This window comes from Leucoraja erinacea, chromosome 8 (genome assembly GCF_028641065.1).
Source record: "Leucoraja erinacea ecotype New England chromosome 8, Leri_hhj_1, whole genome shotgun sequence".
NCBI lineage: Eukaryota > Metazoa > Chordata > Chondrichthyes > Rajiformes > Rajidae > Leucoraja > Leucoraja erinaceus.
In genome coordinates, this window is record NC_073384.1 from 52,427,454 (window position 1) to 52,443,826 (window position 16,373).

The window sequence follows — 16,373 nt, forward strand, 5'->3', positions numbered from 1 at the left end:
ATCAGTCACTGAAAGTAAGCATGGAGGTACAGCAGGCAGTGAAGAAAGCTAATGGCATGTCAACCTTCATTGCGAGAGGATTTGAGTTTAGGGACAAGGAGGTCCTGCTGCAGTTGTACAGGGTCCTGGTGAGACCACACCTGGAGTATTGTGTGCAATTCTGGTCTCCTAATTTGAGGAAGGACATTATTGCTATTGAGGGAGAGCAGCGTAGGTTCACCAGGTTAATTCCAGGGTTGGCGGGACTGACATATGATGAAAGAATGGGTCGACTGTGCTTGTATTCGCTGGAATTTAGAAGGATGTGAGGGAATCGTATAGAAACATATAAAAATCTTAGAGGATTGGACAGACTGAATGCAGGGAAAATGTTCCCAATGATGGGGGAGTCCAGAACCAGGGGTCACAGTTTAAGAGTAAGGGGTCAGCCAGTTAGGACTGAGATGAGGAAAAACGTTTACACCCATAGAGTTGTGATCTGTAGAATTCCTGCCACAGAAGGCAGTGGAGGACAATTCATTGGATGTTTTCAAGAGTGTTAGATTTAGCTCTTTGTACTAAGGGATTCAAGGGATAAGGGGAAAAAAAGCAGGAACAGGGTACTGATTGTGGATGATCAGCCATGATAATATTGAATGGCGGTGCTGGTTCGAAGGGCCGAATGGCCTACTCCTGCACCTAGTTTCTATGCAACTCGTTCTCCTTACCAATTCCCCATTGCATTTGATATTTTCAAAGATTATGGTATCTCCATCTTAAATACTTCTTGTGAGCTAGCCTCCATACGTCTCCAGGGAACAAAACTACAGAGATCTGTGAGAAGAAATTTCCATATACCTTGGTTTGAAATGACCATATGTTTACTTTGAAAGTGTCGCTTTGTTCAAGAATCTCACAAGATTGAAAACATCTCAACATCTTTCCAGTCATGCCCCCTTAGGATCTTATATGTTTCAGTAAGATCACCCCTTATTCATCCTAATTCTGAAGAATATGTCCTCTGTTCAGCCTCGCTAGATATGACAAATCTTCATTCCAGCATTTAGCCCAGTGAACATCCTTTGGACTGCCTCCAATGCTGATACAATGTTTATTAGCTCAGGGGACCTGAAATGTGTGGAATACACCAGGTATCACCAACACTCTGTACATTTGCAACAAAACTACCTATTTCTAAACGTTAACATTCTTTGCAACAATATACCGTTTGCCTTCTTAACTACTTAACGGACTTCCCTATAGACTATTTGAGTTTCATGTACAAGAATACCTAGATTCCTCTATTCTTCATGTATTTACAGTCTTTTTCCATTTAGATAATAATCTGCCTATTGGTAGCTGTTACCAAAATGCATGAGCTCTCACTTTCCCATGGTAAATCTTCTTTCGCCCACTCACCCAATTTATCTAGATCCTGTTGCAGCAATATATTCATTACCTCTTGCCCGTACTCTTAATGTCATATCAAGGGCAAACTTAGAAACCTTACATTATAATTATAGTCATAGAGTTTAACAGCACAGAAAGAGTTCCATTGGCCCAACTTGTACATGCAGACCAAGGTGTGAATCTGAGCTAACCCATTTGCCTGCCTTTGGCCCATAGCCCTCTCATCTTTTTTTGTCCAAATGTCTTTTAAATCATGTAACTGTACCCACCTCCACCACTTCCTCTGGCAATTTGTTCCCATCACCCTCTGTGAACAACTTGCCCCGCAAAACTTGCCCCTTTAAAATGTTCCACTTTTATCTTGAAACTATGTTCTCCAGTTTTAGACTCCCCTACTCTGGAAAAAGACTGTGATAATGAATCTTATCTTTGCCCCTCATGATTTAAAAACTTTTATTAGGTTGCCCTTCAACCTCCTTCCCTCCAGAGAAAAGCCCCAGTCTGTAAAATTGTTCCATATAACACAACCCTCCAGTCCAGCAGGAAACAAATAGTTTCTGTATACATTTCAGGGAAGGGCAGCACAGTGGCGCAGCTGGTAGTGTTGCTGCCTCACAACACCAGGGACCCGAGTTCAGTCCTGACCTCAGGTGCTGTTGGTGTGGAATCGGCCTGTAACCGTGTGGGTTTTCCACAGGTTCTCCGATTTCCTCCCATATCCCAAAGACGTGCGGGTTTGTTGATTAATTGTCCTCTGTAAATTGCCCCTCGTGTATAGGGCATGTGTGTATAACTAGTGTGTGAACTGGTGATCGATGGTCAGCATGGACTCAGTGGGTCAAAGGGCCTGTTTCCATGCTGAAACTAAACTAAGTATTTCCCTGTCCCTTTCTCTCTCCTGTTCATCTACACAGGTCCACTAATCCACCCCCGTTTTTCCAAGCAATCCCCCAACTCCTATCAACCAGTGTTTTTTCTGCTCCCCCCACCTGCTCACCACCCACATACTCCTTCACTGCAGCTTCCCTATTCCCTGCCGCTCAGTTCCCATTTGCTCACCAACTCTCCCTTATTTGTTTCCACGCTCCCTTTCTTATCAGTTTCCATTATCTGCTGCTCATTGATATTTACACCTCACCATGCATCCTCTATTGCTATCTCCACCCTTCCCTCCCCAACTAAACTCCATCTGCCAATCAACCCCTCCTGAGTCTGAAGAAGGGTCTCAACCCAAAACGTCACCCATTCCTTCTCTCCAGTGATGCTGCCTGTCCATATTTTTGTGTCTATCTGTGGTTTAAACCAGTATCTGCAGTTCCTTCCTACACACCTCCTCACATAGACCTATCTATCACTTGCACCTCCTGCCCAATGTCTCTGTCATCACTTTATACTGGCTAGTCTCATTTCTTCCTAAATTGTGGTCTGACAGATTATTTAATTAAATTTATGATTTAATTAAATTTATGTTCTGTGCTTTCACCTGGTGTTAGCAAGGCAGGAACAAACTCAGGTTTAACTAACCCATTAATCATGAGCAGTGAACTCAATTTTAAACTAGAAATTTAATGTGGGATTTGGTGTGAATTTTGCGAATCTAATATGGAGACGGGTTGGAGCTGGCACTCATCTTTTTCTTTGGCAGCTTACAACCCAGTGGTATGAATATTGATTTCTCTAACTTCAAGTAATCCTTGCATCCCCTCTCTCTCCATCCCTTCCCCATCCTAGTCATTGTACTAGTTTCACTGTCGTACTGGTGAGTTTCATTGTCTGTATAACTCGTTCTCACCTAGCCCACAGCCAACAATGGCCCTTCTCCTTTATTATCGTTACCTTTCATTCATTTGTTCCATATCTCTCTGTATCACCGTTTATATTTCTCATTTCCCTTTCCCCTGACTCTCAGTCTGAAGAAGGGTCTCGACCCAAAGCATCACTTATTCCTTCTCACCAGAGATGCTGTCTGACACGCTGAGTTACTCCAGCTTTTTGTGTCTATCTTCGGTTTAACCCAGCATTATTAGTTCCTTCCTACACAATTTTGGCTTTATTCAAGCCCACAGGTAAAAGGACTGAACAAGGTAATTCAAGCTGCTTGTTGAAATGCTTTATGTACCCAACCTGAGCAGGAATGCCCCTCTGGTGCATGAGAAAATAATCTGTTCCTCCTCACCCCAGTCTAACCTCCGTCATTTCACTCCTCATGTACAACCCACCTTACTTACCAACAATTAGCTGCAGACAGTCACTTCCCAAGATGACTCAGAACAATTTAAATATTCAAATGACTGTTTTGGGTGTGTTCCAAATTCCAAAAATAAATTGATGAAATACTTTATACAGAAAACGTTAATATTGTCAGATCCAAACAAGCGGAAAAGTGCTGTATTCTGAGATGAATGTAAACCGTGTTTCATAGCTGAGGCAAACTATGACACTTGTTTCAGGGTACATGAAACATTCAGCTTGTGATACTTTCAGTCTGAAGAGGAATCCCAACCAGAAATGTCATCTGTCCATTTCTCTCCAGAAATGCTGCCTGACCTGCTGAGTTCCTCCGGCACTTTGTGTTTGCCTTAAGATCCCAGATTCTTCACGTGGTCCACCCTGTTGCGATGAATGCAATCAACCTGGCATGCACAAACAGAAGATCAAACAGACCAAGTTGTCTTACAACTTTAGGCTGTGCATGCCATACGCAAGAAGAAGATCCCAGCAACAACAATCATTTGTGCCTCTATGATACGTGTTTGAACCTTACTCAAATAGAAAACAATGTAACTTATAAATAGGTAGCAGAACTCCTCTCCAGTAAGCTTTCAATTATTTTTTCAAAGAGGAAAACACATTCCTGGACACATTTTGCAGTCTCTAAGCCTGAGCAGTAATGATTACAATTCTGCTGTTTTGAGTAAATGAAGGACAGTTGGCTCTTAAAGTTTGAAGAAAGGTATCAACCCGAAACATCACCCAGTCCTTCTCTCCAGAGATGCTGCCTGTCCTGTTGAGTAGTCCAGCATTTTGTGTCTATCTTTGGCTTGTATAGAAACTCTGTTTGATGCCAGACATTTAACACAATATGCATAATTTTTACCTTGACACTATAACTGATCAGGATGTAAGATTTATGATTAAATTGTTCAATAAATTAGGACTGGCACAGAGATGCAGCTGGTAATACCACAACCTCACAACTCCTGAGGTCCCAGTTTCCATCCTGACCTCGGGTGATGTCTGCAAGTTCTCCCTGTGATCATATGGATTTCCTCAGGGTTTTCCGGTTTTCTCCCCACATCTGTAAGACATGTAGGTTGGTAGAATAGAATAGAATAGTTTCTTTATTGTCATTGTAACATGGGCCATGTACAACGAAATTTAAAATGTCAGCCAGTCAGTGCAGCATTCAAACATTTCTAAAGCTAATGAAACATCCACGGTAAAATAATAAAGATAAGCAAATAAATAAATATCACAGACAAAGCACGCATACACACCCAACCCTCCATCCTTCTGTCGATTTCACCGTTACCACAGTCCCTTAGTCTGTATCGCCCCTGCGTTCCTTGGCGGCTACATTTAGTGCTTTTATAGCAGTGGGGTAAAAACTGTTTTTTAGTCTATTTGTCCTTGTCCTTGTGGATCTGTACCGTCTGCCTGACGGCAACAGTTCAAACAGGGAGTGTCCGGGGTGGGAGATGTCCTTTATTATATTCTGGGTTTTTTTGGTGCAGCGGGAACTGTGTAGGTCCTCCAAGGTAAGGAGAGGGCAGCCGACAATCCTCTGGGCGTTGTCAATGGCCCTCTGGAGCGCTTTCCTCTGAGCCGCTGTGCAGCTGGTGTACCACACGCATACACAGTATGTTAGTATGCTCTCAATGGAGCACCGATAACAGTCATGGTCTAGATTAATTGGCATCTGTAAATTGCCCCTTGAATGTAGGTAACAGGTAGAATCTGTGGGGAATTGATAATAGTATGGAGAGAATAAAGTTGGATTATATTAGTGTAGGATTAGTGTTAATAGGTGGATGATGTGTGGTTGTGGTGGCCTCTTTCTATCTGCCTATATCTAAATACATAGTCATGCCTGTTTAACACTAGACCATGACTGTTATGCTGAGGTGGTCTAAATAAATCCTTTTAAAACGAGTTACCCACAAATGTGTTGTCTGAATATGCATTAAGGGATTGTAATGGTAGCACAATCTGTCAAAGAATAATTCCAAACAAACCAATGAGGGAGACGAGGGAGACTTGACAGAGCTGCCATTATAATATCCTCTTTAAATCGTGCAACAACGGATGGCAGCAGATTTAGGCACAAGGTTTACAATTAGTTGCAAAGCAATAACATTTAGCATAGACCTGAAAATTAGTTCCTGCATAGATCTATTTGTCTCTGTGGTGAGAATTCCCAATTTTATGACATTTAATGCTGGCATCCAATAGAAATCACATATACAGTGAACTGGAAGAAAAAGTCACAACTGTATTTTAAACATTACTAGACTAAGTGGGACCCGTTGGGTCCCAGCTTCACACGGGAGGGCTGGTCCCCCAATCCAATATTCCACCCCTCCACCAATTCCAAAATTGGTGGCCAGTGGGGGGGGGGAGGGGGGGGGTTCTGAGCCCTAGTACGGGTGTTGTGGGTTGAAGGGTCTGGTTTCCAGAGGGCTAGCACAGACATTGTGGGCCAAATGGATTATTGGGCTGGTAGCTCAGTCACTCAAGCCTGTTGTGTTGGTAGCTCACTCACTCACGGCTGGTCGGATGGCAGTTGACTCGTGGCTATTCCTTGAAATTCCACTTCAAGCAGGGTGCAAGGCCACCGAATTCAAGTGCAGTTTTGTGCCACTTCTAGCAGGGTGCAAGTCCACCAAATTCAAGTGCAGTTTTGTGCCACTTCAAGCAGGTGCAACGCCACCAAATTCAAGTGCAGTTTCATACCACTTCAGGCAGGGTGTAAGGCCACCAAACTCAAGTGCAGTTTCATACTGTTTCAAGCAGGGTGCAAGGCCACCAAACTCAAGTGCAGTTTCCTACCATTTCAAGCAGGGTGCAAGGCCACCAAAGACAGAGAGTCGTGACCTCTCCCTCCCTCATCTTGCAGAGACTGAGCCACACCCACACTTCCAGATTTTATAGTCCCTCCCCCTCCCACTAGAAGGGGCGTGGCCTTCATGGAGTGATTGGCAGGAGAGAGAATCTCAACATTTTTTAAACACTAATAACTCTTATTTTTCATCGATGGGAAAAATCCTCAGCACCCGATGAGCGGAGGGGGACTCTGAGTAAGATGGCCAAAAATCACAGCCGTACGTGGTAGCGTTTTTTCTAAAATCAATATACAGCGTAAAAAGGAAGTGGTCAAGATTACACTTTTAATGATATAGAAGGCAACACCCCTTTTAAAAAAAGGCGAAGGCAACACCACTTTTCAATAAGGCAAAGGCAACACCACTTTCCAATAAGGCAAAGGCAACACCACTTTCCAATAAGGCAAAGGCAACACCACTTTTCAATAAGGCAAAGGCAACACCACTTTTGTATTTTCATGGCAACACCACTTTTGCATTTACAAACCAAACCACTTTTGCATTTTCAAACCACATTTTCAAACTACATTCAGGGCACTCACAGGTCAGTAAAACCACTCACAGTTTAGTAGACATGGGTGCAGTGTTATTTACAGGTCCGATTGAGAGTTGTGACCTCTCGCTCCCCCATCTTGCAGAGACGGAGGCAGTCCACACTTCCGGGTTTTATAGTCCCTCCCACTCCCACCGAACGCGTCATGGTGTGATTGACATGAGAGAGAATCTCAACATTTTTTAAACATTAAGAGTCTTTTATTTTTCATCGATGGGAAAAATCCTCTTGTCCTGTGCAGCGGAGGGGGACTCTGAGTAAGATGGCCAAAAATCACAGCCGTAAGTGGTAGCGTTTTTCCTAAAATCAATATGCAGTGCAAACAGGAAGTGGTCAAGATTTGAGATTTAATTATATAGATTTAAAAAAACTGAAGATTGGACTATATTAAGGAAGAAACAAATGGCATAAATGAACCTGTGTGAAATAGATTTTAAAATGTCCACATTTTTTTAACAGAGGAATCTATAATACACATAAATAAAGTTAGTTATTTTAAGGCCACGGAGTTTGCTTACACAGCAGTATGCATTCCCTTGGACTTTGTGCAACATAGCATCAATTTTTAAGTAACCGTTAGTTCCTCTGCAATTGGTAAACATCATAAATGTAAGTGATTTTATCAAATTCCATTGGAGAAACTTGCAAAAACACTACATATTTTGCAGAAGGGATAAATTGCCAATAGCAACAGTGGCATTTTCACATTAAACTGTGTGCACCTCAATCTGGTAAGTAATGTCAGTTTTAGAATTAAATGACAGTGAACACTGATTGTGTAGGAAGGAACTGTAGATGCTGGTATAAACCAAAGATAGACACAAAAAGATGGAGTAACTCAGCGGGTCAGAAGCACATTTGGAGAAGAGGAATAGGTGGTATTTCGGGTCCTTCTTCAGACTGAGAGCCAGGGGAAAGGGAAACGAGAGATTTCGATGGTAATGTGGAGAGATGTAGAACAAATCAATGCGTAGATTCGGAGAGCAGGAGGAATCACAGAGGGGGAGCAGCGAGAGAGGATGTTGCAGAACTCTCGTCGGAGAGAGGAAACTTCTTCAAAGTATGCATATCTTGATGAGATTTCGCAGTGGAGCGGACAAAATGTGTACGAAACAACTGCGGATCAGATAACATTTCTGGAAATTGTTCTGCCATATTTCTTACTGGAAAATCTAGTCTCAGTATTACTTCACAGAATTGTGGAGTTAATTTCCGTGCAGAAAAGCTATTTGATCTCATTCTTTCAGAATCTGCACACTGTTTGCTACTGCAGCAATAGCTTGGCATCCTATGACACTATTGAATGAATTGACTATTGAATGCATAAACACAGTGTGCAGAATTTTTGCAGTTTTTATTGTGTGTTTGTTTTTTATTCTGAATAGGTTTATTTTTTGAAAAAGTGTTCTGTCATCTTAGTCATAAGTACTGACTCCATCGAAAAATATTAAAAGGAATAATTGAAAACCTAATGGTAACATCTCTTAACAACATTGCATTCATCAAAAATACTCCAGTCGTTTGAATCACATGAACTTAGAGAAAGCCTGCATTTCGTTGGGATTTTTTCAGTCTGATGGAACCTTTGAAAGCTGCAGTCTTTCATGTATTTGTCAATAACATCTGAAGTATGAACACGGAACATCAATGTAAAGTGCTTGCAGTGCTTTGTTAAATTTGTTTTTCATTTTTAAACGTGCTCGTTGGGCACTGCGCTGACAAGTGGTGCGTTGGGTTTTCCAGCTCCGTGAATAGCAGCAGAGTCTGATGAGTGGCCCCCACGTTGCCGCCTCCGCTGCTCGGAGCGGAGCCTGTTTGTTGCTGCCGGGCGCTGCGGATGTGGTGATGCTGCGGCGAGCGCTGCAGCTTCCTGGGATGGGGCGGAGAGCTTGGGGATTTCCGAGCGTTTTCCGCAGCTGGCTCCCCAGCCTCTAACCGCTTCCCACCCACTACGTTGCCTTTCACAATAAACACATCTTTCCATTGTGGGAGGAGGGGAAACTAGGGAGAAACTTTAGCGTTCATTCTGCAATAGCTACTTTCAGTAATTCAACGTTCATAAATTCAAACCTACTCCCGCATGCAATCATAGCTGATCTATCTTTCCCTCTCAACCCCATTCCCTGCCGTCTCCGTATAACCTCTGACACCCGTACTAATCAAGAATCTATCAATCTCCACTTAAAAAGATCTATTGACTGCCTCCACAGATTCACCACCTTAAATTTCCTAATGCTATGCTATAGGAAAACCAAGAAATGGCAAACAACGTTTAATTCAATACTTCTAAGAAATGTGAACAACCATCACCTTTTAAAGATTCGCAAATCCATTAAAAAGGATCCCTCTTAAAAGAAGGGACCCAACCCAAAATGTCACCTATCTTTTATCATCAGAGATGCTGCCTGACCCGCTGAGTTACTCCTGCACTTTGTGTCTATCTTAAGTTTAAAAACCATATCGACTGAGACTGACTCCCCCCCCCCCCCCCCCCCAATCTTTGCGTATCCCCATGTATTTTATGTTTTTATGACTGTTGGCAGATCAATTTCCCTCTTGAGATAAATAAAGTTTTATCGTATCTTCTACCTGTTTGTAGAGGGGAAAAACGAGGATGACTGGGGTGTAGGTGGTCCTTGATTATGTTAGCTGCTTTGTGAAGTGGAGATGGAGTCAATGGGTGGGTAGCAGTGGGGCAGGGAGGCAGGTTTGTGTTGTGTACTAGACTGTGTTCACAACTCTACAATTTTGTGCGATCTTGGCCAGATCAATTGCCATATCAATCGTTGATGCAACCGGATAGATTCGTTTCTATGGTGCATCGATAGAAATAGCTAAAAGTAATTGAGGACCTACCAAATTTCCTTAGACGTCTGAACAAGTAAAGGCTTGCTGTGTTTTCTTGACCTTAGCTTCAACGTAGTTGGACCAGGCCTATGTGGTGATATTTACACCTAGAAACTTGAAACTCTCAACCATCTTCACTTCAGCACCAGCGATATGGACTGGGTGTGAAATTCACCCTGCTTCCTAGTGATGACCAGCTCCTTTGTTGTGGAGCACCAGTGTTGAGAACTATTGTTCTGGATATTTACTTGCCTGTCCTTATTGATTGCTGTCAATGGGTCAAGAAGCCAATGATTTTGTTATAGAGGGAGTTGCTTAGTCCTAGTTCCAGCAGTTTGGAGATGAGTATGGTTATAAAAATGGTGTTGAAAGCAGAGCTATGATTAATAAATAGATGTTTGACGTAAGTGTCCTTGTTAACCAGACGTTCAAGGCTTTTGTGGTATTAGGCAAATTGTAGTGGGTTAAGACTGTCTTGGAGGCTGGAGTTGATGTACGCCATGAGTAGCCTCTCGAAGCATTTCATGATGATGGATGTCATTAATGCACGTTATCTTGATTATCTTAGGGACTAGGATGATAGTGGTCTTCTTAAAGCAGATGGGAATATGGAAGATTGGAATATGGATGTTAAAAGATGTCTTAAAATACTTCTGCCAGTTGGTCCAGACCCTCTTCGCAAGTCCACACCCTACAAAGTTGGGAAACTGTCTCCTCCCGATAGCAGTCGTCTCGAGAGCAGCAGCATGTAAGACTCTGGATGGTACAGGAAGGATCTGGCTGGGAGGACCCCTCTCATTGCCAGTAAAGCAAGGTCTTGGTATGTGTGGTTAGTCTGGGACTCTAGCATGCTCTTGCCATCCCTGATAACTTTGCAAAGGACTTAACTAGATTTCCTTGTAGGCTAAGGGTCACCCAACTTGAGCACCTCAGATGTGCATTTGGAAAGTTTAGGTTTATTATTGTCACATTGACGGAGACAAGTTAAAATGCTTGTGTGCTATCCAATCAAATCAGATAATATTATACATTAATACAATCAAACCAAACATAAGCACAAAAGGTAAAGTGAAGAGAACGATACCAGAGTGTTTATAACATTATTAGACAGAGTAAAAATAGTTTTACTGTCAAATTACACAATTCACCAAAATGTTGAAATACCCAAAAAACGTTTTCTCTTTTAAACGGTGTAAAAAGGGGAATAACAAGTTGTAGGTTTGGCCTATACAAAAATGTAAAGCGGAACCACATGGATATAGAGAATTTTTAAAATATATTTGTGTACTGACACGGTTACATGAGACTAAGACTCAGGGGTACTGTTATTGGATGATTAGCCATGATCATATTGAATGGCGGTGCTGGCTTGAAGGGCCAAATGGCCTACTCCTGCACCTATTTTCTATGTTTCTATGTAAGACTAATTGTTCCAATCCTTCCCATATCCATTATATGCCTAGAGATTCAACATGAACCAAGCAGCAGGTGTTTTGTTCATGACCAATTCTGAAATCTTCAGCTGCACACAAGGTAAACTAATAACAATAGGGAGCTGCCTGGTCCTCCTTGTAAACGATGGGATCAGGGATCCCCTCCACCACAGGCTTTGATCAAATGGAAAGGGAAAATGCTGGAATTATTCAGCAGGTCAGGAACTATTTGTGAGTTGCAAGCCATTGACCTGAAACAATAATTTGCTGAATAATTGTTGTATTTTTTGCTTTTATTTCAGATTTCCAGCATCTGCAGCAATGTCTTGGTTGATTTTGTTTTGTTTGGTCTATTGTCACGTGTACTGAGTTTCAGTGAAAAGCTGTTGTTACGTGCTAACCAGCCAATGCATGATTACAATCCAAATCTGAGGAAGGACATTACTGCCATAGAGGGAGTGCAGAGAAGGTTCACCAGACTGATTCCTGGGATGTCAGGATTGTCTTATGAAGAAAGACTGGATAGACTTGGTTTATACTCTCTAGAATTTAGGAGATTGAGGGGGATCTTATAGAAACTTACAAAATTCTTAAGGGGCTGGACAGGCTAGATGCAGGAAGATTGTTCCCGATGTTGGGGAAGTCCAGGACAAGGGGTCACAGCTTAAGGATAAGGGGGAAATCCTTTAAAACCGAGATGAGAGGAACTTTTTTCACACAGAGAGTGGTGAATCTCTGGAACTCTCTGCCACAGAGGGTAGTTGAGGCCAGTTCATTGGCTATATTTAAGAGGGAGTTAGATGTGGCCCTTGTGGCTAAAGGAATCAGGGGGTATGGAGAGAAGGCAGGTACGGGATACTGAGTTGGATGATCAGCCATGATCATATTGAATGGCGGTGCAGGCTCGAAGGGCCGAATGGCCTACTCCTGCACCTAATTTCTATGTTTCTATGTTTCTATGAGCCATTCACAGTTGTCAGATACATGATAATAGGATTAACATGAATAACGTTTAGTGCAAGATAAAGCCTGTAAACTCCAATCAAATATAGTCCGAGGCTCTCCAATGAGGTTGATAGTAGCTCAAAACTGCTCTCTGGTTGAACCATCTGACCACAACTAAAGAGCAGTCCTGAACTACTATCTATTAGCAATGTTTTGGTTGATTGAGTCTTGGTTGTGTTATGATGGTGCACTGGAGCCTTGCAATTTGGAAGAAATGTGGAGATTGACATTTTGTATATTGGGGAGAGGGGGGTGTGGGGGCAGTGAGTGGAACCATTGAGAGATTGGCATTCTGATTGCAGGAATTAATACTGACACTTTGGAAGTAGTAACAGTGGAGTGGGTCTGTATGGTTGATGATGATCAAGTGACATATTCCATCTTGCGAGGGATCGGATTAGTCGTACAGGCGTTGGGGAGATATCAGGGTAAAAAGTTAATGTGGTTGGTGAATCACAAAATTGGGAGGAAAAATAACAGGTTGTGATGGGGGATTAATGGTGTGTCAGATGGAAGGAATCTGACTGTGCATTAGTAAGCCTGATGGATAAATGTTAGTAATTAACATATTTGGCATCTGGTCCCATCGTCCCATGCCATTGTGATCCAAGTTCCCTTGCAGCACTTCAGAAAGATCATTCATCTCATGCATTCATGATGTATTAATTACATTACTGTCGAAGAGTGACTGATGCCTGGAATGAATTTCTGTAGTGACTTGAACCAACTCGGATATCTTTGTAATGCTTTTCATCACAGGAAGAAACACCTTTTTGATTTACATTGAATTGAAAAAAATAGCATTATTCAAATAGATTACTAGATAATGGTTTCTTAGAGCATTTGTGGTTTGGATCAGTGCTTTGAAACCAAGAGAAATTTGAAAAGCCATAACTATGCAATGATATGTGTTGCCTTTAAATAAAAAAAATGCTTCTGCTTGGATGCCATAGATGGATTAGGTTAGAGAGCCTGTTTCCATGCTGTATAACTCTGGCTTCATGAACGAATGTTCCAGTCTGAGTGCAGAGTTAATCAGGAGGAGCTTATCATGGCTTTGGAAGAATCTTGTTGGACATATTACTCATAACAAGTTTCAAATCGTTCAGAATTTTCAGGAGTTTCATCCCTATGATTTGCAGATGGCACGTCTGAAATGCATGAACTCTATTTGAATACGAATGTATAAAAAGAGGCTTCTTGACGGAGCTATGTTAAATCTACAATCATACTGAAAAACATTTAATTTTTGAGAATTTCCCATGCAATTTTATCAAGAAACTTTTGATGCATCAATTATAAGTTCTGTGCATAAATTCTGCTAATTATAATTTTAAAAACAACTTTTATTAGGTTTATTCAGCAACAGAACACTGATGGCCTCCAAAGAAATCCCTGATGTTAAATCAAACTTCTTCATTCGCCAAGATAGTGCCAACACATCACTGTCTTTAGGGTTTGACCCGTATCACGCTGGATTCAATCTTCAATTTGTTGAGCCATTGGAAGATCGGTACAAGTGTGTGATTTGTTCTTTTGTTCTATGTAATCCGTACCAGACTGGATGTGGACATCGATTTTGTGAAAATTGCATTGCAGAATTAAGGTAAGCATTAACATCCATTTTCATTGGAGTCATCGAGCTTTGCAGTGCTGTAACAGGCCTGTTGGTCCACTTTGTCCATGCCTATCAAGTTGGCTTGCTGGGCTAGTCCCATTTGGCCCATCTAAACCCTTTCTAACCATATGTCTGTTCAAATGTATTTTAAAAGTTGTAATTTCATCTGTTATATAGCTTCCTCTGGCAGATCATTCCAGTTACCACCTACCCTCTGAGTAAAAAAATTGCCCCTGTCCCTCTTAAATCATTCCGTTCTCACCCTAAGCCTATGCCCTCTAGTTTTAGAATCCTCTATTCTAGGGAAAAAACTGTGAGTGTATCCTCAATAAGATCACCCCTTAACTAGCTGCAGATGATTGTGCAATTAATTAGCTCAAAAACAGAGGCAGTTCACATCTCTGTCCTTCAATACTTTAGAAATATTCATATATAAATTGATAGGTTGTAAATAATATTGGCATCACACATGTGCCAGGCATTGACCATCTCCAACAGGAGAGTGTCTAACCATCTATCCTTGACATTTGTTGCCTTTTCTCAACTCCAACAATCAAAATCTAGAGGGGCCATCATAGAAATTTAACTGAAACGGCAGGTAAAAATTGTGCCTGCACATACAGACCAGAGGCTGGGTATCCTGCAGTGTTGCTCACCCACTGACCTCCCAAGACTTTCTCCAATGCACAAGGAATGTGATGGAGTACCGAAAAAAAGTGGATAACTGTAAATCTGACATTAAAACAGAAACTGCTGGAAACACTCGGTAAGTCAGTCTGACCGTTTTCAGCATTATCTGTTTTCAAATCTGTTATTGTCTTATTTGTCTGGCTGAGTTCAACTCAACTCAAGAGAGAACAGTGCATTTTATTGGCACGCATTTCACGATCTTAAACATTTTACTCTCCATCTTCATACAATGGTGACTGCAATCTGTATTATGTACAAAATGCATTGAAGCTACTCACCAAGGCTATAGGGTGATTTCACGAAAGGTCACTGGAGCGTAGGTCCGCACCCACGTGACCGAAAATCTCAAGTGGAGGACATGCTAGACATCCGGTACATGTTAGTGGATGGGAAAACACGCACTTTCCCACCCGTTAAAAACATAGAAAACGGCCAGGTTTTGATCTGCAATTTATTGTGCCAGTCGGGGTGACCGTGAGACACAGCTACCTAGATTTACAGTATAAAAAAAAGATAGAAACTAAGGTAAATTAAAGAGGGAGCTGAAGGTGCAAATCCAGCGGAAGTGAACAGCGGACATTTGCCGTGGAGATTTAAAGGTCCAAAATATCGGGAATTATCGCGTTTGCTCGCTGAATTTCATCAAAAGTAAGGCATTATTGACTATACCCTAGACAGAGCTCATTTCCAAGCCCATGATCTTCATGACCAGGTTGGACGAGGGCAGCAGGCACATGGAAGCACTATAAACTGCATGTTCCATTTATATCACATACTACCTGACTGGAGATTATATTGCTGTCTCTTCATCGTCACTGAGTCTAAGTCTTGAAATTCCCTATCCAATAAATAACACAGTGGGAGTATTTTCACCTGGAGTAGTGCTATGCTCAACACCAGAGAAGGTTGTGGAACGACATACAATTACCACATTTAAGAGGTATTGAGACAGGCTCTTAAATAAGCCTGGTATAGAGGTACTTGTACTGGTTTATTATTGTCACATGTACTGAGATACAATGAAAAAGCTTGTTTTACATGCTATCCATGCAAATCATACCATACATGTGTGCATCAGTTGGAGCAAAAGAGAAAATAAACAGAATGCCGAATATAATGTTACAACTACAAAGAAAGTGCACTTTTCTTTTAAAGTACAAGGGCCGCAATGAGGTAAATCATTGTCGCAATGATCGTGTGTCTGATGACACTGGGAAAGAATCTTGTGGATCTTCGATCTAGTGGAAACTGTTCTTGAATCTTGAAAAGGATCCAGTTCTAATTCGGGCAAATGGGATTAGTGTAGGTGGACAAAAACATTGGCATGGACTTGGACCAAAGGTCCTGTTTCTTGCTATCCAACGCTATGATTATAACTACCTTCTAAAAGCCAAATGGATGGACAAAAAATGCTTAACTGTGCCAGCAATGGCCTCATCCTACAATGAATGTGAAAAGCTTGCTCTGTTATAAAGTTGATCTTTGCTTCTTGGACGATATAATTTTAGTGCTTTTATTCCAAGTTGCATACAAAAGTCTTCTTCCTTTCCCCACATACTGAAATTGAGACATTTGTTCAAGCAACATTTTTGTTTCTCCCCTATACTGGTGACCTCATGGTCATGGGTGGCATTAAGCTGTTGTCAAAATATCTGATCCATCCAAAAGTTATGCTTTTGTAAAAACAAACATAATAGGATGACAGTAATATCTGGCCGCACGATGGCACAGCAGTA

General features: G+C 41.6%; 1 protein-coding gene and 1 long non-coding RNA gene across 4 annotated transcripts in view; one reads left to right on the top strand and one right to left on the bottom strand.

The window, feature by feature from the left end:
• Window positions 1-16,373, top strand: part of LOC129699700 (TNF receptor-associated factor 5-like) — a 46,318-nt gene that overhangs the window by 4,294 nt on the left and 25,651 nt on the right. For all 3 annotated transcript variants that reach the window (XM_055639705.1, XM_055639703.1, XM_055639704.1), the window contains exon 2: window positions 13,683-13,935. In XM_055639705.1, the coding sequence (XP_055495680.1) occupies window positions 13,683-13,935 (253 nt within the window). The remainder of the gene's footprint in view (window positions 1-13,682; window positions 13,936-16,373) is intronic.
• The window catches only part of LOC129699704 (uncharacterized), a 62,529-nt gene continuing 50,078 nt past the window's right edge, over window positions 3,923-16,373 (bottom strand). The window contains exon 3 of the long non-coding RNA XR_008723915.1: window positions 3,923-4,687. This is a non-coding gene — a long non-coding RNA (uncharacterized LOC129699704). The remainder of the gene's footprint in view (window positions 4,688-16,373) is intronic.